The 26816-nt window shown below is 37.7% G+C and overlaps 2 protein-coding genes and 1 long non-coding RNA gene across 16 annotated transcripts; 2 read left to right on the forward strand and 1 right to left on the reverse strand.

Moving 5' to 3' along the window:
• Positions 1–183: 183 nt before the first annotated feature.
• On the reverse strand, positions 184–20809 carry Mglur (metabotropic Glutamate Receptor). Of its 10 annotated transcripts, none has more exons than XM_070292763.1 (10): positions 20586–20809; positions 19611–19710; positions 9927–11909; positions 8306–8651; positions 7619–8117; positions 6922–7037; positions 5220–5491; positions 4522–4906; positions 3252–3747; positions 184–1531 (listed from the first exon to the last, which is right to left on the reverse strand). In XM_070292763.1, exons 3-10 carry the CDS (start codon positions 10478–10480, stop codon positions 1386–1388), a joined length of 2814 nt encoding a protein of 937 aa, XP_070148864.1. In that variant the 5' UTR covers positions 10481–11909; positions 19611–19710; positions 20586–20809; the 3' UTR covers positions 184–1385. The 10 variants fall into 10 exon arrangements, with proteins under 10 accessions (XP_070148864.1, XP_070148862.1, XP_070148869.1 ...); XM_070292761.1 differs by lacking the exons at positions 19611–19710; positions 20586–20809 and adding exons at positions 13846–13887; positions 14008–15102; XM_070292768.1 differs by lacking the exons at positions 19611–19710; positions 20586–20809 and adding an exon at positions 13846–15102 and having other exon boundaries at positions 9927–10704; positions 10821–11909.
• LOC138931729 (uncharacterized) lies at positions 4177–6910 on the forward strand. The gene is made up of 3 exons (XR_011446667.1): positions 4177–4945; positions 5264–5415; positions 6684–6910. It is a non-coding gene; the product is annotated as an uncharacterized lncRNA (long non-coding RNA).
• Positions 7482–26671, forward strand: Atg4b (Autophagy-related 4b). Of its 5 annotated transcripts, XM_070292775.1 has the most exons (8): positions 7482–8711; positions 9914–10584; positions 22615–22806; positions 22967–23311; positions 23680–23958; positions 24133–24374; positions 24708–24866; positions 25112–26671. In XM_070292775.1, exons 3-8 carry the CDS (start codon positions 22653–22655, stop codon positions 25292–25294), a joined length of 1362 nt encoding a protein of 453 aa, XP_070148876.1. In that variant the 5' UTR covers positions 7482–8711; positions 9914–10584; positions 22615–22652; the 3' UTR covers positions 25295–26671. The 5 variants fall into 5 exon arrangements, with proteins under 5 accessions (XP_070148876.1, XP_070148873.1, XP_070148875.1 ...); XM_070292772.1 differs by lacking the exons at positions 7482–8711; positions 9914–10584 and adding an exon at positions 21074–21331; XM_070292774.1 differs by lacking the exons at positions 7482–8711; positions 9914–10584 and adding an exon at positions 21074–21331 and having other exon boundaries at positions 25163–26671.
• Positions 26672–26816: the final 145 nt, after the last annotated feature.

Consider the following 26816-nt stretch of genomic DNA (forward strand, 5'->3'; position numbering starts at 1 on the left):
ATATATCTATTTGTTTTTTATATTACACATCATGTACTTGTATTGCATTTTACTCATTAGATTTTGTATTACACGATAACGGAATAGCAATGAATGTTTATTGTTTTTGTATGCAGGACACGGGAAATTGAATTTCGTGGAATTATCATGTTGGGATTTCGAATGCTTTTTTTATTTTATTTATTTATTTATTTTTTTTTTTTTTCCCAGAGATGATGGATAGCAGGTGGAGATAGATACATGCTCTCGATACGCCATTCAATAATTGTTTTATTTTCCAAGTTCGATTTTCCATCTCTCTCGCACCGCGCGCGCTCGTTACAATAGAAAAGATATTTTTTTTTTTTTTTTTTTACATCGCTTTGGCTCCGACGGCCGCGGGAGTCGAGCGATTTAATCGTCGATAATACAATAATAACGCCCCCCCTCTTGCAATTACTCGCAAAATTGATCAAACGTTTAAAACAAAATTCTATATAGGATTTTTTAATTTAATAGAAAGAAGGCAGAAAAAAGAGATATAGTAGATATATGTATACATAATATTATATTTTTATCTTATATATCAGGGGACGATAAATTATATCTGTTCCTTTCCAAAAACATTATTCGAAATTTTCTCCGAAACACCGTTTGATCAGTTTCATGAGTCGCGATTATTAAAATAAGTACGAAAAGAGAGGTTGAGAAACAACCGGGTGGGAATATTGTATTCTTGATTAATACACTCGGTACTGGAGTCGGTCCGATAAATGTGTTCGCTTTAAATACATTTATTTATTGTCCGCTGTATATACGATTATCTCTCTTAGGGAACGTTAAACGTCCTCCCTCGGATAAATAAACAAATAAAGAGATCAACGAATAAGTGAAATCGAGATACGAAAAAACTACATTTATGTATATCTCTCGCGCAATCCAACAGAATTGAATCATACATTGTGAGGTGCTCGACTAGAATTAGTGGATCACTCGGTATATCAGCTTGATCTCGATAAATGCATGTACATGTGTATGTCCTATGTGTATGCGCATATTAATTTATCCACAATAACAGTAACAATAACGACAACAGCGATCATGGTAACGATCAATAATCTTGACATTTCTCTTTCATTCTCGATTGACAATAGAATGATGTGAAGGATAACGATGATAATCGAGACGCTCAGCGTCTTCAATGTCGATTTTCAAATTTTAATTCAATTATTAATCTCTTTAATAAGTTAAATTAAAGTTTAAGAATCAACGGGTCGGGATATATAATTTCTTATCAATCTTAATCTTTTTGAACGCCCCTCGGCGTTCAATGATTTACATAATTACAAAGGCCGTCCGCGCGTATGCGTGTATATGTGTGTATGTGTGTGTGTGTGTGTAAAGGTCTATAATTGTGCCACTTGCTCGTTATTAGTTCTGCTGGTGGTGCTGGACGTTAGCGAGATCTCGGTGACTCCCACAGACGTCCGCACCGCCGCGGTTAGGGCGCTCTGCAGGGGTACGTTCTCGCTCGCCGATTCGCAACCTGTGTCTGCAAAATGAAAATTTCATTAGCCATTAATTGCGAGAAGAGCGAACGGTATTAGGCTAAGTGCACGGAACGCGACGCGTTTGGTACCCTCGGGATTTCTACGGCTCTTCATTGAAGCGTAAACCAACTGCGATAAAATAAAAAAAAAAAATAATTATTTATCAATCGATCGTTTCCGAGACGACAAAAATCTTGTTTGAAAAATTAAGAATTAAATTAAAATTTAACAATTAATGTCACTTAATATATAAATATCTTTATATCCTCAGCGATATATAAATGATCTTCTTTTGAATTGTTCGGTATCTTGAAACGTTAAATTAATAACATAAAATTAATCATTATTTCATGAGTACGTATATAATATTAATTTAATATATCGGTAACGAAATTTCAAATTAAGTTTTTGCACGTTTCTTTCTCATTTCATTGGCAGGATGAGGAAAAAGACTTATTACGTAATCGCTGTCTCATACAAAGTACAAGCTATATGAGACGTAATGCTCGTTTATAATACCATCACGTGTCGCGGCACGTAATTTCCCAAATTCTCCTCGAATAATCCATCTATAAATTTACATAAGAGAACAAAGGAGAGTGAAGCGGTATTAACTTAATAATTTAGCACCGCTTAGGCCGGAATCGTCCGAGCCGACCATTAGCGCGCTCGCTCTATAATCCCTTTCACGATTGCATAATTTCGCTGCCGCGTAATAACCAACGATTGTTAATCACAAAGCAACGATAGGAATAAAATGATTTATAGCATTCCGGATATAATAAACGTTAATCGATCGTTAACGAGAGTCGATTGATATGGCGTTCGGAAAATACGTAAGTAAATGAAACTCGCACTCTCTAAAAAATTATTTGATGATCTGCGTTATAAATAAAACTTTTAACAAACGAAAAGCGCTTCTAAATCCGCGCTAGGATTGGCCCAGATTCCAGCCAGGAGCTGCTACATCCATAGAGAGCCGCCGTCACGCTATCGAATATCAAGCCGTCGCGTCTCCCGCGTATCGATTACTTTCTTTCGAATGAAAGTCCCGAATGGGATGACGAAGCGATTCGTCGTTGTCGGCTCGGATGTCATATGTCGGATTTTTCGGATGTATCGGGAAGCCGGATTTGTGCTACGCGGTCCCCTTTAAAGATAGTTCTCTTGAAAAAGAAATATCATTTTCATATCTATTCTTATTATTCCATGGAGAAAAAGAAAAACGCGTCATCGCGCGTGACGTACGTGATTCCGCGTGACGATTATTAAATTCGCTTAAGATGAAACTTCTTCAAATTCGAATAAAAAATTCTCATACGAATTAACGTGATCGTTTTTCCATTTAAAACATCTTCATAATTTCTTCGCTATCTTGTCCCGAGAATCTCTTAAAAAGAAAAAAAATATATATTTATAGATTTGATGCTCTTTTAAAATATCACTTCGCATATTTTCATTCCATTAGATAAATAATTATCGCGCACATTATTCACGCGCTATCGAACGAAACGATATATCGAATGTAGCGGAAAGATAATGCGATCGATCGCATTGTCGCGTGTGTTTCCAGAATAAGAAAGGAGAAGGAAACCCTTTTTCTTCTCATTTTATCGATTTGCGGGTCCTGGTCAATTGTTTTGTCGTAAAAAGAAAATCTACGAGAAACCCTCCCTCGGTACGGAATCACGTGAGTCGAGATCATATCTTTGAGACCCTCACATTTGGTCATAGACGATGCGCCAGCGCTGCTGCCCTGCTTCTTGAACGTGCTGCCCATGTAGACTTTGCCGCGTATATTCTTTTCCGGCTGGAAGACAATGATGTAGACCTTGGGCGAGTAGAGGCAGACCAGAGTGACGGAGGCGCTCAGGCTGATCGCCACGCAGAGGGTGGTGATTTGCGTCTCGTGGGCGTTGCCGGTGCCGAAGTAGATCGGCACGAAGGCCAGCCAGATGATGCACGTGGTGTACATGGTGAAACCGATGAACTTGCTCTCGTTGAAGTTCTCCGGTATCCTGCGCGTCTTCACCGCGTATACGGTCGAGACGAGGATCAGCAGGGCATTGTACAGCTGAGAGAACAGGAAGCTCATGTCCTGGATGTTGCACTTGAGGATCACCTGGCGGCGATCCGGGTACGAGTACCTGGTGCCCGGCGGCTCGATGATCATCCAGATCAGCGTGAGCACCACCTCGGGAAAGCCATCTCTGTCTGTCTATGTGTCTCGTGACGAACGAGAGAAATCGAATAGCGCGCGAGATAAGAATAAAGTGCCTATTTCGAACCGAATATTGATATATCTTTCATCTCGACACGTGTAAAGCACGCGAAGATACTATTTACGGATTTGCAACCTTTTCTTATTAAAAATTATTAAGAATCCGAGAAGAAACTGTGCTCAAATATTGGAATTTTTAGATTTTTTATGACTCGATATTTTCCTTTATTAAGTTTTTATAAATATGTATTATTGCACACATAATTAACTTGATATTGCCTTTAATATTGCATTTAATATTGCTTTATAATTTAAATGCGATTTTATTACATCAATTGATTAATTGTGCTAATAATCATATATTTCGTTTCTTTTTATTCAACATACAAACAGCACGTGTCACGCACTAAGTAAATAAATAAATAAACAAACATATATAATCTCATTAGGTCTTTATTAAATGTACTATTGCGCAGATGATTTAACTATGAACAATTAATCGCCTTACAATTACACAACCATTGCATCATTCGTTTTGATTAACAATCGCGTATTTATTTAATTTGCTGCTACACATTACGAAAATCTCGTGTGGTTGCAAAATGTATAAATGTTAAATGAATAAATAAGTGTTAAATGAATAAATAAACGTTAACAAAAGAGAAACTGACTGCAATACCTCGATAGCGAGACAAAATACAGATATTTCTCTCAAACGAGAGTTCGGTTCGAAATGGGAACTTTATCCTATCAAGATCGGGATCCACTTACCTGAAAGGCGATCAGCGCGGCTGCGATGCAAACCTGGGACGTCGGACTGATGTACCGCGGTCTGACGGCGGACCGCGAGGCCGAATCGAAGATTCTGGCGATCCTGTTAGTCTTGGTGAGCAGGGCGCCGTACACAGCGCTAAAGCTGACGCCGACGCCGAAACGCTGCAGGACGCAGGTCGCCGTGGTCGGCGTGGCGAGTAGCAGGAAGGTGTTCAGGTAGCAGACGAGCACGCCCGCCAGCAGAATCGTGGTGAGCTCTCGTCCGGAGGCACGAACTACCGGAGTATCGCGATGTTGGAAGAGCAGGCACGCCACCGCCAGGGTCGTCACGATCCCCAGACAAGATATCACCGCGGGGGCGATGGCGAAGGCGCTGCTCCACCTGAAAGCGAACGTCGAACTTTTCATTAATGAATAATAAGTAATTATCTTTCGATTTCTTATCACAATGGTTAAATTAAAATAAATAAAAATAAAATAAATAATCTCCTTTTCAAATTTTTATCGGGAAGAAAAATTTTTTAAATTAAATTGAATTCTATTCTTTTTTTAAATAATCTTTATACTATTCGAAGTAATATTCTCACATTACCAATTTTTGCAACCTTTTGTCACGTATTTTTAGGATCGATAACGTCTGCTAACAATGTCAAGTATTTAAATTTTGTAAAAAAAAAGCGTGAAGAGACGCGCACCTGATATGCTTGATTGGAAGCTGATAGCAGCCTCGTTTGTCTAGGTGCGGCCAGAAGCCCGGGCCGCAGTCCACGCAGGTGTACTCGTCATAGACGAACTCGTACGCCTCGCACTGGTCGCACACCCAGCAACAAGTGTCACCCTGTTGCTTCTTTATCATACCTGGCTCGCAGGGCAGAGAGCACGCGGAGATTGGTATGTCCTTCGTCCCTCGCGCCCACACCATCTCCTCCGTGCGAATGTCCAGGGAATTGTACCATTTGCCCACCTCCTGTAGAACAGATTTGTCATCATATGATCTTCGCCCACAATACGCAAATTTTCCGATCGCGCATTCCGTCCGCGAAATTTGGCAGCTGATCAAATCTTCCGTCGAATTTTGGTCAATTACGTATGAAAGAGAGGGAGAGAGAGAGAGAGAGAGAGATTTAAATTTTGTCATGCTTAAGTTTAATTATGAGCGGAAACGTTCATTTCGATAGAATAACGTAATAACTACATTTTATAAACATTTCTTTGCGTTTATATATTTTATACAAAAATTATATTTTCGAAAAAAAAATAGAATAAAAAAGTTTCTTCACAAAAAGATCTTTTTGTGAATATTTTATACGTGAAATTGTGCAACTTTTAAAAATTAAATTTACATCGTTCATTGTTATAATTACAAAAAGAAAAAATTATATATATATATATATATATATATATATATATATATATATATATATATATTGTTTTACGTATATATAATCATTTAGATTATAATTAAATTTCAAGAGTAATTATTAGATTTCAGAATTACTTTTTAAACTTTTTTATCATCGTCCGATTTTTCTTTTTTAGTTTTAAACTCAAATTATTGCCTAATTACTTCCGATTCTCTTTCTTACTCTAAACACCGTCATATTTTTCTTGTCCTAGAGCTCGAGGATCTAATTTCGCATTTTCCCTCATGGAAAACGTTTTCTCGCAAGTTTTCAGGACTCTCGAAAGTACAGCCACGGTTCAACTTTAATTACTCGTTAAAAAGGCAGAGCCACCCCTTTGCGCATTCGTTTCATTCGATTCCGCGTCGCATCATCGATCGCGTGCCGACTTTACACGCGTATTACCGAAAGCAGACATGTGAAAACCGATATCCAGAATAACTTCTAAATACCGTATATATCAGTATTTTTTAATTTAATAAAGATTAAATAATAAAAACTCTCTATAAAACAATCGGCTATAGAATTTATTTACGATATTTAAAATAATCGAGATTATATTATTTTCATTATATTAATGCGAGAAATCGATATAGTAGCTCTGATGATATTAATTTTACAATGTCTAAAGCTTTGAATTTGAAGATCCATAGATCCATTAAAAAATTCCATTCTATCAAAATAAAATATAAAAATATTTGTTTTCGTTATATTATATTTGAAAAGAGGCTCGAAATGACGAAATAAATTTTTCAGGCTCGAGGGATCCGACCAATTTGAACTTCGAACAGTTGAAATTGTTCGACCATCAGAAAATTCCGTCTCATCTGCGAAAGGGATGACGTGGGAATGAAACTTTATAGAAGTCGAAGCGGCTTCCTCGGGGAGTTCCAATTCAACTTATCGTGGAGAAGCGACAGTTTGTTCAATTATGCATTGGTGGATGATATAACGGTATGTCGCAATGATTACGGCGTTCCGGAATGAGCCTTACCCGATAGTGATAGCCGTTTGTGCCATTGTTGTTCGTCCCCTTTCGAAAATTGAGGATCTCGTATCGCGCCAGACCGTCCCCGTGCTCGTCAAATTTCACCTCGCTGCCGGCCTTGTCTGCAAAATCGTGACGATCGTGATAACAGCGGATTCAGCTACGAGCCCTGAAACGGCATTCGGTTTTCGAACCGAATTAACGACGCGATCTGAGAGGCAATAGTCCATGGAATGCGATGTATAATAAAAAGCTTTGACAAAACATTCAGAAATTACTTTAAAAAAGAATACGTCGAAAACACAATATGCGTGGAATATAAAATCGTAATAGTTTTTGCGAATCGAGATGTGAATCGGGTATTGATCCAGCAAGTAATTGTTTTTACGCTTGATATAAAAGTTTAACCGTTGTGTTATTTCACTTTTCGAAAAGTTTTTATTCCCATCGAGAGGATGAAAATTTAAGATAAATATTCAATTTTCTTACGTTAAGATCAATTATATCATCCAACGCTATTCCTTCAAACATTTCCTTAGTATTCTTTCCTTCCGGCATTCTTTTTAGCATTCTCAACGGAGGATGATAAGAAGAACGGGAGCGGAAAAAGGCGGCGGACAAAGGAGGCGAACAAATGGCGCGTCGCGTCGCGTTCCCGATTATTCCACCGTTTTATTACGGCGCGCCGTTTCATCGGACTTACCTAGAAAGGACACGTTCAGCAGATAATTTCTATAGAACGCTCCGCGGTCATAGGTGGTCATCGACGGGCACAGGCCCTCCTCGCGGTCGCGGCAGAGATCGCGGCGCAGATTATGAAGCGCCAGAGCGAACGCATACACCGCGTCCACGACGAACTGCACTTTGGATTCCTGTTCGTAGCCGCTCGCCGCCGTGAGTCTCAGTTTAGGCGAGCACGGGGCGATGCTCTGATTGCCGGAATTGGCGGCCCTCCATCCCACCAGCTGACCGGAACGCTCCATGGTCACCGTGTTCCTCCCCAGCTTGCAGCCGAATACTTCTTCCCAGTATTCTCCGAACCACGGATTTCGTCGATTGTTGTAGGGGGTGAGCGATGCCATGTATTCGTCGAAGTCGGGAATATTCTCCGATTGTAGCTCGACGGTGATGGCGCCCTCGGCCTCTTCCTCGAGGCCCTCGACCAACTTGCTCTGTCGGCCCCAGCCGTCGCTGGCCAACCACTACAGAGATATTCGTAGTTTATCATCGTTTAGGAGAGAAGATAATATTACGGAATCTCGTATTTTGTTCTTTAAATAAAAATTTCATCAAAAAATGTGTGGGGAAATATAAATAAAAACGTGCGAGGAAGGGAGTTTCGTGTTTCCAAGCAGGGATTCTCCGGGAGCTTTTCTCCCACATCTCTGACCTGGAACGGCTGGCTGAGGTTCAATCGTTTTGCGGCTTCGAGAATACCGCGAGCATCCTCCGCCCGAGTAAAGAGGACGATCGCGCGGGCATTCGGTTTCTTGCTCAAACGTTGGATGATGTCGTCGTACACCTTGTCATCCGCAGCGCTGGGCACCTTGAGGGCCGCCGCAATGCAGACGTTCCGTTCCGTCGCTTCGCGCGTGAATACCTCGATACCGTATTCGCCGTAGCTGCCCTCCGAGTAAACGGTGGAGACGTACGACCAGTTGGCGCTCTTCACCACGTCCACCAGGGCGATCGACTGGAATGTGTCCGGCGGTACCGTTCTCGCGAAGTAATCGAATCTGAAAAGCCCCGTGAAGAGTGAATGCGACACATTGAGAACTGAACTGAATTCTATTCGGGTTAGTATTTGTGATCGTTTGATAATAAATAATCGTGGATTTTCGCGAAGCTATTAGATTTTTATTATTAGGGAATTTATTATTTTTATTTTATATTTTATTATATACATGTTATATATTTTTATACACGTATAATATATATTTATGCATTATATATTTATATTTGAAAGACGGTAGTAATTTTCCCACGAAATTATTTTAATCAAAGAAAAATTTATTTTTCTTAATCCGGTATCATTAATAATTAATTAAGAGATCAATTAGTCTAGGAAATTAATGGTTAATAATTCAGAGGATTAATTATAAAAATTCATAGCTCTTAAATATTGGCCAATTTTCCCGTCGTACGTTTAAACTGTCGTATCTTCAAATATGTACTTGTTAAAGTCATATAGAACGACTGTTTAAATAGGGGTCGGACATCGGAAGAGTCTTCTAACAATCATACACGACGTCGGTAAACAATGTTACAAACCATTTGATAAAAATGTCAAAAGTTCACATTAATTACAGTCAACGTCTTACTCGACGAATCGATAATTGTTAGAGCCAATAATTGAAGAGTTTATTTCCAGAGTATATCTCTTAAATTCGTGTTTCCAGAAAATTAGAGATTTAAACATTTAATGTAAGTTCGTCAGCTCGTAAAACGTTATCTCTCCATTTTTAATAATTTTACATTTAATTCAATTGTAGAATTTTATCAATTTATGAATTTTTCTGAAAGAATTAAAGAGAGTTTATTCAGAATATACATGTATGAATTTGAAAAAAAGCTCTTTCAAACACAAAGTCGTGAAATAGAAATTCACAGAATACGCATTTCAATAATACAATCCACGCGAATACAAATTTATATAATTAATTATGCACTTTCAGAATTATAGTCTGAAAATGATTTATGTTCGTTGGTGCAAAAATTGTTTCATCATTTTTATCATGTTTATTACATTTTATCGTTCTTTATTAAATTCTGTTTTATATAAAATTATTAATTTGGATTTTCAAGAAAGAATATTAAGAAAAAGAAAAATTATTTTTTGATGGGAAAATGTTATATATGTATTTCTACGTAACTTTATTCGACAGATACGACGAGTTTTTTTTTTAATCAATGTAATATTTACGAATAAAAATACTGTAAGTAAATATTATAAATACTATAAACATTATAATAATACTATTGAGCGTTAAACTTTAAGCGGAGAGATCTACCTGGTCTTGTCGCTGAGCGCCTTGGCCGTGGAAGCCGGCGATATTTGAGGGATGTGAAAGAGCCTGAGCAGATTCGCCACCTGCAGCGATACCGAACTGTAGGAACCGCCGATCACCCCGAAAATGGGCCCCGCGCTAGCAGTTTTTTTCACCCTGGGCGTTGACCGATCCGCGCACTCTAGTACGCTGATGTCGATGTTGGATAGGGAAGCCCTGACGAAGTGCAGGCTCTGATTGAGCGCGTACGTATCGCGGCCGCACGTATCGAGGATGTGCACCCCTAGCGCGACGCCCGGCAACAGTTGCTTCTGCTGATTGATCTGATCGACGGCGAACAGCATCGCCTCGAGACGTTGGACGCCCCGATGATAGATGTTGGGCCCGCATGCGGTGCCGCCGCCCTTCTCATGTACCGGGAACAGTCCTCCCAGGACGATGTCGCCGGGTATCAGCACCGCCTCGCTGTGCATCCTCGATTGCATCAACGACACCGTTGATAATCGCTGCAGCGACAAGGTCAGGAGCAGCAACGGCCAAGGCACGCGCTCGCGCATCTTAACCGCCGGCTGTGATCTGCCTGTATCACGCTGCCCTTGACAGTCCTCGCTTCGTCGGAATCTAGGATCTTCGATCCACCTCGTCCGTTACATCTGTCAAGGTGAGTCTCTTATCTCGAACCAAGCACTTATTTCGGAGATGAAACAGCTTTCGATCCTTCGCTCGTCTTTGCCCCTGAGTGGATTCTTTGTTTCGCATCGATCGAATGATCGAATCTCTCCTGTATAATTCCTTACTAACGAGTTGAATCCCCGCGCTGATTACGGCCAAATTATGGCGCAATTAAAATCCTAAAAATTTATTTCTCGAGACAGGTACTCCCTACTCTGTACTTACCGTATTCCCCGCAGACGGGATCCTCGACGGTCCATTAACGCATCGTCGATTCGCGCCGCGGAAAGAGGCCAGATTTCTCGCCATCGATTCCGGGTATACGCGCACCGACCGCGAACTTCTGCTTTTTGACCTTTTCTCGGGTGACATGCACTTTCCCGCATCCCTTCCCGCAAGCTGATAGTTTCGGGAGAATCGATGTCGATTCCCTTAACGATCACTTTCGCTTCCTCTCTGCGGGAGAATTCCTCTTATATCCTATATATATTATTTCTCGGATTCTTGCCAAGTTTCTTCGTTTTCACTCGTCAAACGCCGGTTAGAGAAGAGCCGCGGCACACAAATCCTCCTTAAGATTCTCTTAAAGAGGAACTTTAAGCTTTACATCCGATGCGATTATCCTCGAATGCCTGTTGTTCCGATAAACGATTCCGGGATCGAGGCGGGCGAATATCGGAAGACTTAGGTTCCGGAACAATCATTCGGCGTCGTTGTCGGTCTCCGTGTTGGGGCCATCGAACCAGGTTCTTTTTTCGAGTTAGAATTCCCTTGAATTTTCGAGTCTTCTTCTTTTTCTCGTTCCTCCTCTACGAGTTATTTTTTCCGTTTTTATTAAGAGATTCACGATTCTTTTTTTTTTTCTATAAAATATTCTTTTCGTCGTTATTGAAACAAATGACTTTTCCTCTTTTTCTTTTTTTATATAAGTGGTATTTCTTTTTGTTCCTATTAAGACACACACGATTTCTTCTCTTATGGATATTCTCTTTGTCCCTATCGAGCGTACTGCTCTTTCAGTTTCGTGCCTTTTTTCAAATAGTAAATTTCCGACTCGTTAAACGGATTTAATTTCACCGAGACGAGAGCTTAACGAGCTCGGTGACCATGATCACGGTCCGGTTTTAAAGTCAAGATTGCCCCGGCGTATCGACGTAATATTATTTTGAATTTCAAAGTGACGAAGTCTCGAAGATTGAACGACGAGGTTGCGCGATCGCTTCGCTGCTCTCGATGTTCATTCCCCGCACTCGTGGACTCAGGATCAGGGAAGTCGAACATAGGGATCGTGCGAAGAAATAATTCTCGAGAATCCTGCAAAATTCGATAGATTAGATCTCTCGATCTACTTATACGCATGCCGTTATATTACAATTAGTCTTATGTATATAAAATTATATCGGGTACATCTATCAAGGGGTAACGCAAACTTTCCGGGATAGGAATTGAAAACGATATATATAAATATATATTTCTCTCTCTCTCTCGTTGAGGGAAATCATCGATGGAGGTGACTTCCGTGCGAGTGATGGAGGACGTATCGGCTTCTCTCTCCTTCGCTTTTCGGACTAATAATTTCGCCGACAACTTCCGGCCTATGATTGCCTAGGAAACTACTAATGCGCGCACGCCCTATATGCATCCCGATGCAATCGGCGAGGGGGGAGGTCTGGGCATCAAGTGTATCGACGAGAGTAAAGGACGAGGAAAGGGATGGGTGGATCGGGCAAGGGCAAGGGCGCGGATATTCCTATATGAATACATCCTAATATAAAACGAAAACGTATATATCGAGATTGCCTCGTAATCTCGTAATCTCGTAATCGCGTTAGACGGAACGGACGGCGGAAATTCTCCCATCCTCCCCTTCTCCTTTCCCTTTGGGATGTAACCGCACGGAAATAGCTCGCAAATGCGACGACACGAATATGTAAACACACGTAATATCGCGAATCCTATCGAGGATCGCCTCGATAATCCTACAATTCGATCTGTCAACGAAACGTGGACCCGGAGAGACGGAAAGAAGGGGGGAAACGGGGGAAGATCTCTCTTCGCTTCTCGGGGTATAACCGCATGGAAATGGCTCGCAATTATGTAAACACACGTAATATCGCAAATCGTATTCGAAATTGCCTCTATAATCCCATGATCGTTCCATGATTCGACTTGACGATGAAGCATGCACGCGCGCGCGGAGAGAAAAGTCCCCTTTTCGAGGAATAACTGCGTGGAAATAACGTGGAAGTACGGGAAAGGGATGAAGGGATGGGGCGCGAAGGGAGGAGGCGCGCACCGAGATTGCTTCCGATTGTGCATCGTCGCTAATCGACGAGCATCTTTGACGTTAGACAAATCGCGAAAATACGGTGGAAGAAATAAGAATCTCATTCGACTATCTTATTACGCGAGGAAAGTAAGGATTAATGTCAATTGGCGATATTTAAAATGAGAAGTGACATGTGTGTGTGTGTGTGTGTGTGTGTGTGTGTGCGCTTTCCTCTCTTTAAGATGTACAATTTTTGTTCACTATGTGAAATCTATTTACTCTCGAATCCCCTTGTTAATAATAAGAATCGTAGATTGAAAGATGCTTGATTTGTTTGGGAAATACGATATATTTAATGAAAAGAGAATTAATGGAAAAATTCAATTTAACATTTTATGATTTTATGAGACTTTTATATAAGTCTTGCTAATCATCTTTCCATAAAAAACGTGGAAGACTTGGCGATCAAGATTTATAGTAAAAGAAAAAGTAGAAACTAATATATTGTATATAAGCTTTTCTCCTTTTTACGCTAATATACTTTACCCTAATAATTAAATTCCTATCTTTAAAAAAATGAATAAATGAATAATAAATCGTTCTATCGTGTGATATTTATTCAGTATAAATATTTAAATATCACACGTTTATAAAGAATTTAAAAAATATAATGTAAATTTTTTAATAACTTGATAATTTTTTTCATTAAATAAATTTGCAGTTTTTTTATGTTTTATAAATGAAGCTAATAAAGAAATATATATATATATACAATGAATTTTTATATATATTAATATATATAAATATAAAATATTCTAAAAAACATATTATAAAGTAGAGAATTTATAATTAAAAAAATGGTTCGAAAAATGTATAATATTATTTTCTGGAATAATAATTTAAAAAAATTTCACTTTTGCCTAACAACTCTCCTTAATAACTTCTTTGTAATTTGATAATGTTAACGCTTGATATTCCTACCGATAATTGCCGCACCTCGGTGAAGTTCATTATGACAAGATGCTAATCGATCCATTCGAAGTCCAGCGAACCAAGAGAGAACGGATAGATTTTAAAATGTATTGTTTGCACTCTTGCTTGAAGAGCAATTTGATAATAAAGAAATTGATCTTTTTCATATACCTTTCCACGTCGCGAATCGTCTTATCGATTGTTTCGCGTGATGCGCCGCTCTCGGCGATATACGATCGTTGAAATTTCAAAGTCGCAAATCGAAGTTGGATCGTCACGAGCTTCGCTTTCGACTTGGGTGTCGCGCGTTAATCAGGCGCGATCGATTTTCGACAAGGGCGAGAAACAACGAATCCTCGCTCGTGCTGTCTCGACGCGGCACGTCCTTCCCTTCGACTTTCCCTCTCGTTCGTTTCGTCTTTTACTTTCTCCGCGAGTCGCCCCCGTAAATCCCGCCAGTCGGATGGAAATCGGGAAGATTTTTATCGCCACTCTCTTATATCCTTTCGTAAATGCCCGTATGACGGAGCAAGTGAGTAGTCTCGAGTCTCTCGTTATTGCGTTTTCCCGCCCTCCGCGATCACTTGGAACGTCAAGCCAGGATCAATGAGAATCGACACTTTCTCTTCATCATTTCGAATCCCGCGATCTTGTGACCCCGTGTTTCGACGCTTTTCGCGATTTGATCGTTCCAAGGAATTTCGCGAATTTTTCAGTCACAAAGAAAGAGAGAGAGAGACGCACTTCTTATTATCCCGTACGTCGAAAAGACAGGGGAAAGCTCCTCGCGAATTATTTCTCAGAATCTCGCGAATGTTACGAGAGTCCTGTGAAAATTCTCGGATTCGCGAATGCGAGATAGAGAAAGAGAGAGAAAGAGAGAGAAGATCGTTTTAAGCGTCTCGATGTAACCCGGAGACACCCTTGCACGTCTCGCTTTTAATCCCGTTTCCTCCCAACCCTTCCTCGATCGACGATCGATTCCGTTTAACGGGAGACGCTACTTCCGGGGGGGCGCGAGAGTCTCTGCCCTTCCTTCCGTGGACGATTGGAAGTGTCTGGAAATTCCCCCCGTGTTTTCCGGAAGTCGTAGGGAAGCGAAAGATAACGCGTAAGCGGGGGTGACGTCGCGCGATCGCAGCCGCCACAGCACGACTGGCCGAACGGGCCGGAACGAGCGGGCCACCACCACCCCCTTCTCGAGCCGCTGTCACCCTCTCTCTTCTACCGTTTCTCGCCAACAGTGCCGTACGTATAATTTTCCTCTCTTTATGCAATCTTTTTTTTCTTTTTGCAGCTTGCAATTTTCCGAGTCCGCAAACCCCGCGGCGAAGCGAACGCGGAAGGCTCTCTCTCTCTCTCTCGAGTGAAATTTTCCAGAGCAAAAGGCACGTGTCGACCTCTCGAGCCGCCCTTTTTCCACTCGTTCCCTTTCCTCGAGTCGTCATCCGCTCCGGAACGAGAGCCGAGGTGAAGAGCGTTTCTCGGCGTCGCGTCGTAGACGACGTCGTTAAGATTTTTCCTTTTGCCTCCTTTTGCAGTCTTTCTCTCTCTCTTGAGGCGATGGTAAACTTACTTGAAACACATACCGAATGCGTTACCCGACTCTGAGCTCGAAACACGAACGTGAGAATTTCTCTGGTCTTTGTTGATAACACGCTCGTCGGAGGGAAAATTGAATTTTGACATGACGGTGTCAAGTATCATCACGCGCACGGCTACGGTCGATTTTTTTCAATTCGGTTTTCGCAAAAACTGAAATATAATATCGGGAATAAAAGAAAAAGGGGAAAGAGTATGATATTGTGTCCCACAAAAGAGATAGATATTCACGGGAGAAAAAGAAACAGATACAATCCCGTTGCCTAGAAAACTGGAGAGAGCGAAGAAGAGACAAAATCAAATTTATAAATCAAATCAATCGTCGCTCTCTTGTTACGAAAAATATACAAAATAGCCGTATTATGTGCTTTGATATCGTACAAATGATATACCTTTCATTTTACATTACGTCCATTATGCTTGAGTTTTTTAAATTTTATATGCAAATACTTCAACAATGTACAAATAATATATAAGTTATTCAAAATCTTTTGAAAGCAACAGAATTTCTTATCATTGCCAATTTTAAATCGATTTCTTTTCAACGAACATGTCGGGACTCTCTGTAGTTTTTTTTTTTTTTTTTTTTTTTTATAATTATATAACGATTAAAATTATAGGTTTTTTTCTGACGAATTAAACTCACTTTAAGAAAGGAATAATTGGATTAAGTGTAAATAAAATGTTTTGATTTTTGAGAATTAAAATCTGAAAACAATTTTTTTTAATTTTCCAGAAAAATCTACAAGTTTCTAGAATTCTGAAAATTTGATAAATCAAGTAACTGATGGATTTTTAAGAAATCTCGAATTTAATCGTATATCTTCTCAGAGATATATCTTCGTATATATAAAAACATTATATATTTGGAATTTTTACATTCTTAAAATACCGACTTGAAATTTCGACCGCGATCCCATATCTCTCCCCGTCGTCGGATCATTGCGTGCTGCAAATAGGAACGTCATGCTGCACAAAGTCCAGCAATAGGGATAAGTCATTTTATTGATCCGGGCTTAATATCGCGCTCGTAGGCTACCTGCTCGCTCTGCTTGCCGAGTTTTCTCTTTTCACGATGGAAATATGTATATATGTATATGCGTACGTGTTACGTATATATGTACGTATAGCATATATCGATGGTATCGCGCGCGCAAATACGTAAAACAGATAATGAAAATGTCAATATAGCAATGGGACGCGCGATCTACGCGATACGCGATGCCTTTCACGCACGCGACTTTTCACATATTTCGAAATTCCTTGCTAAATATTTGGACGCATGAGACGCTATGTGTAAATTCATCTCTTTCATATCGCGTTATCGAGTGGAAGACTCGATTATGAATCGCGTTATGTAAAATATTCAGAGCGTCTCGTGACTTTAAAATCTATTCGACGTATTCTCGAACGCGTATTTAGAGTCGATTTTTCATTCCTTTATTGTAAGTCCTGTCGATTCCGTGTTACAAATCGTTGTAATTAAATCTCGAATTAAAATCCTTTTAAATCCTACGAAAGCTTTCTTGATAGAATCTACTTAACACAAATCGGGAATCTTGACTTTTTAATTACTTATTACGGATCTCCACTTCCTAATATTGTATGTCTTTATAATTAAACTATTAATTAAAGTTCTTTCGAAATTTCTATTTTATTGACAGATTCTTTCAACTTGATGTAAATTTTTTATTATTTTTATAAATTTTTAATTTTAACGAATATACCTTCTTTAATCGAACTTTGAATTAAAATGTCATTAAGCAATTAATATTTTGATGAATTGATAGATTTTCTAATCAATTTAATAAATTTAAAATCAATTCTTCATTTTTTATATTGTAAGTTTTCGTTAAAATGTTATATTGACAAATTTTTCACACACATGAAATTTATATTCGATTTTCCATTATTATTGTGATTTTCCGATTCATTGTATATCGTAGGTAAACCTCTCTCTCTCTCTCTCTCTCTCTCTCTCTCTGTCTCTCTCTCTCTCTCTCTGTTGTTAACATATCGTGAAAAATTCTAAAATTTATAGCACGTAAAAATTTCAGAATCTGCTTATCAACTTATGTTTTTTCAAAAATTATATATTTTCAGAGACATTAGGTATTACGATTCGACTTAAATCCTTCCAGATACGTTCAATCGAGATAATTTCGAACAAGTTTATACATTTCTACTGAAAATCAGAGATCGTACCTTTTTGGGAATATTATCCGTATTAGAGTGTTTAACGTGTCGAGATTTCGAGGCTATTGCGAGTAGCCCCTGTTGCGAAACGCGAATCGGGGCTCGCGAGGGATTATACGTAGGAAGATTGACGGTAGGAAATGGAACGCCGTGGCAAATACGACAATGGATACATAGAAATAGAGAAAGAGAAAGAGAGAAAGAGAGAGAGAGAGAGAGAGAGAGAGAGAGAGAGAGCGCTTTGGCATGAAAAGCTCTCTTCGCTTGGGGCACGAAGCTATTTCACTTAATACGGATGCGAAGAAAATGCATATCGCGAAGCCCTGTTACGCAAATCTCTTCATCGTATCCAGATTTTCTTATTTTATTACGAATCCCGGAGAGAGAGAGAGAGAGAGAGGGGGGGGGGAGAAGAAAAAGAATAGGTTCCTATTCTTAGGCGACGTACAATCGTGTAACTTATCGTGTTACATGTTCCTTACCGATACGTCACGTACAAATATAATACTTTTAGCCGCAACCGGAATTAGGTCGCGAGAAAATATCGACGGCGCGCGCCATAATTAGGATAAGCGTTGCAACGTGGAATATCAAGAAAGAAGAAGGATATTTTTTTCTCGCGCATCGTGTGTGTATTAGTTTAACTTTAGACAATCGTACTTTTTGTATGTCTCGAAATAAGTATATTCGCGCTATCACACAGATACGCGCACTATACATATTTGCACAATGAATGACAAACAATCATTATCGCGTGACTTAAAACATGCGATGATTATTATTATTATCCTCGGATGAAACATTGATTTGTACTCGAGCGCGATTCGCGTAATCGATAATGATTCAATCTCGCTCTCTCGCGTATCTGTTTCCCGTTGCGATTATGATTTCCATCAAGCGTCATTAATTCTATTAAGAGCTTTCGATACTAAGAATACCGATAAAGAAAATTCATAAAAATTTATTATAAAGATTTTTTCACGGAATAATTTTACTCGCATTGCTTTTTATACAAGAGAGAAGAGGAGGACCTATATTTTATATTCTAATATCGATTATTTTTTTACTTTATTATTAACGCGCTGTAAATTATATTTTATTATAAATTCACTATATTAAATGTTTTACTTGAAATCCGTTTAACTGTTACAGCAATATGTTTTCATGTCTGAAACACGCGATACGTGCCGAGCATCGATATATTGCCCTTTCTGGGATTTAATCGAGATCGGAAAATTCCGATTTGTCGCGAAAACAGTCATCGATTCAGCGAAAATAAAAATGCGCTCGTTAATTAAGCCGTCGACCTACATCGTGATCCTTCTTAATCTCTACCGTAAAATTGATCAATATTAGGCGTTGATTATTAATCGCTTCTCGCCGTGTATAATTATTGCGAATGTCGTCGCCGTTTATTCCGCGGAATAAAATCCATTATAAACATTTGTATCGATTGATTCTAAACTGCCAAAACGCAATTCTATTTTATATCCGATTAATCGCGAAATTATTCTCCATACGTATTTTACCTTAAATAAAGAGAATCACAAACAGACAAAGAAATTTACATTTTAGAGAAATTTTCATTTTAAAGCTAAAACTGGCATTTATTCTAACTTCGAATTAGCCGTGAGAAGTTACATCACGATATCTCGATCGTGCTCCTTTGTTTCGGGATCATTGATTCTCGCGCACGTAGAGTTGAATCGTGAGCGTCTAACAGAGTAGATTTTTATACTCCCGATACATCTGATTATCTTTTTAGAACGAGATAGAATTGAATAGAGAAAGATGCGAGAACGTGGGTCGAATAAATGGGACGATCTTGTTATTGATTTTCGTTTCTATAAAAGCGAATAGGAGATATCGCACGATCGCACGACATTGGTCTTTTCGAACGAATCTTTCTCCAACGAATTTCTTTTCCCCGAGAGAGGAAGGTTGCAAATAGCAACATATACCAGGTATCTTGATACCTCATTTTCTCGAATTTGCCTTGAGATGCCAATAAGTCGTCCATGCGTGTATTGACCGATAAGATAACGTCGAAGTCGCATCCTCATTGTATGCCTCGCTCTGATAAGAAAAAAATAATAATTTAGACAGGAACAAATGTAGGCAAACAGAATCGCACGATTGCATCGCGAGAATTTATTTCAAACGTAAATACGGAACGTCGCAAAAAAAATACGGTTCCGAACACGCAATATAATATATATGTATATATATACATAAAGCAAAATATCAACATGTTTTAGAATATATAAAATAATCAATATTTTTAATATCTCAATATACATACATATATACATACATACATACATATATACATATATACATACATACATACATACATACATACATACGTACATACATATATATATTGAGATATTAAGAATATTGATTATTTTATATATTCTAAAATATGTTGATATTTTGCTTTTAATTATATTATTGCGTGCAAAATGAGATACGAGATATTATATCAAAAATAATATCTCAATTTTCCGGAGTGTATATAACCACATGTCATAGATTTTTATAGAATATATAAATTATCATATTATATTTCTACACTTATATAATAGACAAATTTAAGAAATAATGTGTTTAGAAAGAGAAAGAGAAAAGGAGGAAGAGAGAGAGAGAGAGAGAGAGAGAATATTTTGTTAGAAATTACTATTTTATAGAATACATAAATGTGATTATTTGCCATAAAATTCTCTCTCTCTCTCTCTCTCTCTCTCTCTCTCTCTCTCTCTCTTTATTACTATTCTTACATTCAAAATAATATTTTGCTACTTCAAATGTCCTCCTCACAGATCATTATTTACATGTAGAATAAATAAAAAGACCAACATCATATATTGTGATAAACTCAATTAAACTTTCTGCGTCCCTCAAAATAAGAATAGCTCGTTTTAAAACTGCATTTAAAACAAAGAGAATACCTTTGATCGACTAGTTTCGATGCATCGCATTCGTTGTCGACGATTATCAACTGCGATCCGCCATGGTGGGGACGCTTTGAATTCGACGCGACGCGATGACGGAGACGTCGATGTTCCGCTCGCCAGATTCCTCGAAACGATGAAGAATCGATCGTTTCTCGTAATCTACGATACGTCGCACTCGGTCTATCATCGCTTCCGCCCATAATTTCTCGAGATCACGTTCGAAACCACTCGGGAAAACGCGTCGCGTGCGACCGTTGCGTCATACAATCGATGCGCATGCGCGGCCGGTTGCACCGCGCGCCATACAACGACGCGCATGCGCGCGCCCCTTGACGCCGCCGTTTGACCTAGATGGGACACTTCCGAGACGAACTCTGCACCCTAAACAACTTGCTGTCGATTGGCTGAGATTCTTTCGACCAAGAATGGCGGAACCAATCGGAAGATTTGGTATTTAAATATGTCAGGTTCGAGATGTCACAGTGTCAGGTATCAGACCGGTCAGACGTCAGACACTGCTCTGTTGCTGGCGTCTCGTAAAATCGTAGAATCAATTAGAAGTGCGCGCGACAAGTCGATCAATCGGGAAGATGTAGTATATCGCTCGCCCATTTTCGCTTCTGTCTTTTTGCCGGCGAGATAGCGCGGAGCATCGTCTGCGCGACTCTTCCGTTCGAGAAACACATCATATTTATCCTCAAACATGAACGGACAGGTGCATTCGTCGCGGGAGAGGTTAGGTGAGCAAGCGTCACTCTGTTTACTCGATCTTGAAAGTCAGGTTTTAACTGATCTGAACACTTTAACCGCGATATTTCTGCATTTTCTTTCAGCTTCCTGTCCTTCCTTTCCTTTGACAGTCTCGATTATTGTATATCTATTTCATTCTGGATGAAAAAATTTAATGCGATACGAAGGGCGTGTTATGTGCTATCTTATTAGTATAATATATTTCTCGTGTTAAAGGAAAATATTTTATGAATCTGCTTAGAACATTTTGTATCTAGAACGTTTTTTCATTTTGAAGTTCTATGCAGATTCACAGTTAAATTTTTTTTTTTCACTTTATTTTAAAATGTTCTATCTACAACAAGCAATAAAATATTCTATCTACAACAAATATTATATCTTATGCAAAGTTAGATGATAAATGTTACGAGGATGATCGTACGATAAGATAGAATCTTGTCTTGAGTGAAAATTTTGATCGTCCTTGGTGGTGTCGCTTTTCACACATTTGTTGTTGAAATGTTTATATAACATTTATCATACGACTACTTTGCAAAACTTATTACGTTTGTGTCAAGCAATAGAATTAATGGGAACACACAGACAAATTCTTTTTCTAGAAAAAGAGATAAATTTACCTTATATTTATTAATGGTAGCTATTTTTATCATTGTTTTGTGTGTTTGGACATTTAATCCATGTAAAGTGCTATCGTAAGCTAAATAATTCGCTGACACTTATATTCTAGTTACAAATACCTATATAGTTACATGCTAAACACTTTACAAACAAGATAAGAGTGCAAGGGAGGCAAAACTCTTAATTTATTTACTTTGATGATTTATGTGTTATAACAGTCGGCAGATGCTAATTGCAGAGCCATTTGTAGTCTGGATTATTTGAACAAGAGCCAGGTGTTAACAGAATAGTATAAATAACAACTTTAATAAAATAATACACAGGAAACATGATATAGACGAGAAACAAAAGAATTAGAGAGTAATTTATATAATTAATATATAAAATAGAGATAGGGATAAAATTAAAGTTAAGGGAAATTAAAAAATAATTAATAGAGAAAAATATAATATATAAAAGATATAACACAATAAATAAAATAATAATATATAGTAAAGTATTATTGATCAAATTATAATGTTACTATCAAAGGTCTCTGGTCTATGAAAACGAATCAAAATTCGTATTTTTATTGTATTATGTCTTTATCTTAACAAGATACATTGAAGATGTCAAAAGATAGAATAATATCTAAATATCGGATGCTCTGCTTTAGGTGGTTTTGGTCCTGGCAGTTTCGGACTATTTTCCGGGATGATCTCAGATCGTGTACCAGCTATACAAATTCCTATCTCGGATCGCGGTTTTGGATCATCCGAGATACCATTGGACGACGCTATGGCCGCTACGGAAGTCGACAGCAAAGTCAAGACTAAATTGCTCTCCATGTGGAACAATGTTAAATATGGTTTGTATCCTCGACTAAACAATTGACAATATTTTATATTTCAAACTTTTCTGTGTCATAAACATAAAAAGAGATAGATTAGATTACACGATATTAATTTAATATCATTTCTCATAACACATAAAAGTTCTAATATAAAAATTGTCTGTTTGTAATAAAGGTTGGACAGTGAAGATAAAGACAAACTTCTCTAAGGAATCTCCAGTATGGTTGCTGGGTCAATGTTACCTGAAAAAATCGGAGGATCCCTTGGAGAGGGCGTCGGAAGCTCTGGAGCCGGTTGGAACAGGGAGTCAGGTTTCTTTGGCGATGGACGCCACCAACTTCGAGAACACCATAGAGGAATTTAAGAGAGATTTTGTATCGCGCATCTGGTTAACATATAGACGAGAATTTCAGACACTGAACGGCTCTACTTTCACCACAGACTGCGGCTGGGGCTGCATGCTGCGTAGCGGACAAATGATGCTTGCACAAGCGTTGGTCTGCCATTTTCTCGGACGGGGTAATTATTCTTACTTTTTAAATCTATTTCGTCAAACCGGTGCAAAAAATTTCTCTTGGTTTTCTTTTAAATTTTGCCTATAATCATGTTACCAATTTGTTTTCTTTTGTAAATAGGGAAAAACTTGAAAGAAAAAGTTTATCAAAATTAACGATAACTTTTTTTATATAATTTAAAAAGGATAAATTGAAATAAAAATTAAGTAAAAACCAATTAAATTATATTGTTATAAATAAAAATAACTATAAGTCTTCAATTTTGTAATTTTCAATAGTTTTCGATTTTATTCGATAAGTACAAATTGCTTGTATAAATCTGACTGCTATTGTGTTATGTATGGCTGAATAAGTATTTTTTTCTGTTTCCAGAGTGGAGATGGCGATTGGAACAATCGATAGACACTCTTCAAGAGATGCTGGACGACCGTAATCATCGAATGATTATTAAGTGGTTTGGCGATCAATCAGAATCTCCGTTCTCCATACATAGACTCGTATTGCTGGGCGCTGCCGCGGGAAAACGTGCGGGCGACTGGTACGGTCCCTCCTCGGTGGCACATCTTTTGAGTCAGGCTGTGGAATGCGCAAGCAAGCAACCCGATAGTAAACTCGACCAGTTGGCAGTATACGTTGCACAGGATTGCGCAGGTTAGAATCAATAAATACTGTAATATGTAAAATATGTGATAATAAATATGTAAAATGTAACAAAAATGTATCATCCTTTTTGCAAAACATCAATTTTGTTCAAAATTTTGCATTATGCCAAATTTGATAGAAAAATTCTGTACTGAATTAACGATTAAATTAAACATTTTTTAGTATATTTGCAAGACGTTGAGAATGTTTGTCGCACTCCTGATGGTAAATGGAAAGCCCTGGTGCTGTTGGTGCCGCTGCGACTTGGCGCCGACAAACTAAATCCCGTCTACGCGCCCTGTCTGACGTCATTACTAACATTGGATATGTGTATCGGCGTGATCGGCGGTCGACCACGACACTCGCTCTATTTCATTGGCTATCAGGATGATAAATTGATTCATCTGGATCCGCATTATTGTCAGGTGATTTTTCAATCTTTTAAATTAAAATATATACAAATATTTTATTATTTTATAATATTTAAATACTTAAACATACAATTTTTCCGCTAAAGTTGATTATCTTTAAAACTTTTTCTTCTTCATTACATTTAACGATTCATTTTTCTTTATTTTATCTCATTCAGTTTACGCTTCGTATATATCGTGTATTTATCACATTGAATCATTCTGTAATTATATTGTTTACATTTCTCTTTTTACATTCTATTAATTGCTCGACAAAAATTTTGTCATAGAATATACTGGATATTGTATTACTCGCTTGCTCATTCATTCGTTAACTTATTTATACAGGAGACTGTAGATGTGTGGAAAAATGATTTTTCGTTGACAAGCTTCCACTGCACATCGCCGAGGAAGATGTTGCTCTCGAAGATGGACCCTAGTTGTTGCGTAGGCTTTTATTTTCCCAATAGAGAATCGCTCACCGACTTTATGGAGACGATTCGACGAGTAAGTGTACATATTTTTAATCTTAATATAATTCTCCAAGTGTAATTTAATTGCGGATAAGATAAGATCTCTCTCTCTCTCTCTCGATATCTCTTTTTGATTTATGAATCATTGTATTTTAGAGATAGAAAATAAATCAAATCGAACTGATTATAAGAGTAAGATAAATAGAAAGATAAGATAAAATCTATATTTAATTTTATGTATAAGAAAGAAAGAGAAGTTCCAAGATTAATATATTACAGTTCGTGATACCAAATCAGAAGACGAATTATCCAATGTTTCTGTTCTGCGAGGGAAGCGGCAAAGATCTCCAGCATGGTATCGAGGTCGTCGAGGGTTTCTTGCCGTCAACGAGTCCGTTCGTCAATCATGAGACATCGGAGGACGATCTGTATGAGTCTGAAGAGTTCGAGTTACTGCAATAAGATAAAAAAAGGGAGGAAAAAAGGATAAACAGGTGATATTTAAATGAATATCGAACATATTCTCGCGAAAATATCTTTGCTCATAAGCGTCCAACATTTTTTCGCGACGGTATCTTTTATATATCCGTTCCTCTGTAGCAAATGTAAAAAGATATCGAAACAAACGTGAGTCGAATATTATATCGAAAAGATAAAATCGGAGTGCATGCGGAAAGCAGCGCATCTCCATGATCTCAATGCGTGTTTGAGGATAAGATTCGAGTTTCACGCAATGACCAGTTATTGTTACTTACAAGGTAAGAAGTAAAGAAAGAGCAAGATATTATTCCCGACGATTAATCGATTAAACTGACCGTATATTTTTTCGATCGTCTAATATATATATATTATGCGCAATGAGAATGCACAATTTTTCTCATCTGATTATACACGATCTCGAAATATGTTGATCGTTTTATTATTCATTAATTAATAAGTAATAATTAACTTGATATAACTTAATATCATAATAATTCAGTAACAACCATATTTATTTATTTCGCATGTGTATACAAAGCGAAATGTTCGTAAATATTGAAACAATTTTGCGAAGATGCGCATTTCATTAAATTTAAATCAAGAGAACACATGTTTGTAACAAGTTTTTGCTAAATTCTATCTAAAATATATGAAACGAAAGTCTGCGCGGATATAAGAGAACGCGACAGTTCTCACAAGTCTGATTTACTTAAAGGAAAACATAATAAAGCATTAATTTATTTATTTATTTATTTTTTTACGACTGAAATCCTGAGTAATTTCTGCCTTGAGAAAGGAATAACGAAGGATTCGTTAGGAACGTGAGCATGGCATATACAGGGTGAAGCAGCTAATAGTGTACACTTAAATATCCGTTTAAGAAAGATCTGACATCTGTATCTATTTATACATACATCTATAAATAAAAAAATCGATATTTAAAAATATGTATGTACCTAATGATATCTCGATGAAATTTTTGAAATTTCGAACACTTTGACTCTTCTTAAATGAATTTTTTCTCTATTGTTATATAGTCCTATCTTTAAATTGTACTTTATCTTTAAAAATATTTCCGTGTATTTTCGACAATACGACAAGAATGTTTAAAGTAGAAGAGAGTAGAATATAATAGGATATAGAAAATTAATTACTTAATTTTCTGCATTTCGAGATTATTCAAGGGTTAAGAAGCAAAAGAAAGAAGCAGATAATACTCAAGTATGATGACAAATAAAAAAAAATGTATAATTCTAAACATATATAATAAATTTCTATATGAAAATATAGAAAAGTAAAAATAAAAAAGAAGACTAGTTAAAAAATCATTTAGATGTATTCTATTGGAGATACGTGCCTCACCCTGTATACATATATATATATATATATATATATATATATATATATATATATTTACATATATATACGGGAATATTGTACTTATATTGTTAAAGCTGTACACGCGTAATATTGAACGTTGTTATATATCTCTCTTACATCGATA

This window comes from Polyergus mexicanus, unplaced genomic scaffold (genome assembly GCF_030449975.1).
Source record: "Polyergus mexicanus isolate NDT 795.1 unplaced genomic scaffold, iyPolMexi1.0 SCAF_3, whole genome shotgun sequence".
Taxonomy (NCBI): domain Eukaryota; kingdom Metazoa; phylum Arthropoda; class Insecta; order Hymenoptera; family Formicidae; genus Polyergus; species Polyergus mexicanus.

Excerpts from the sequence above, each read along its gene's own strand:
- Atg4b (XM_070292772.1), top strand. The coding sequence starts at position 21,295 with ATGAACGGACAGGTGCATTCGTCGCGGGAGAGGTTAG. Across the intron at positions 21,332-22,614 it reads TTCGTCGCGGGAGAGGTTAG|GTGGTTTTGGTCCTGGCAGT; the intron begins GTGAGCAAGCGT and ends GCTCTGCTTTAG. Across the intron at positions 23,959-24,132 it reads CGTTGCACAGGATTGCGCAG|TATATTTGCAAGACGTTGAG; the intron begins GTTAGAATCAAT and ends AACATTTTTTAG.
- Mglur (XM_070292763.1), bottom strand. The coding sequence starts at position 10,480 with ATGCGCGAGCGCGTGCCTTGGCCGTTGCTGCTCCTGACCTTGTCGCTG. Across the intron at positions 8,118-8,305 it reads ACCTCAGCCAGCCGTTCCAG|TGGTTGGCCAGCGACGGCTG; the intron begins GTCAGAGATGTG and ends ATATCTCTGTAG. Across the intron at positions 7,038-7,618 it reads GCTGAACGTGTCCTTTCTAG|ACAAGGCCGGCAGCGAGGTG; the intron begins GTAAGTCCGATG and ends ACGATTTTGCAG.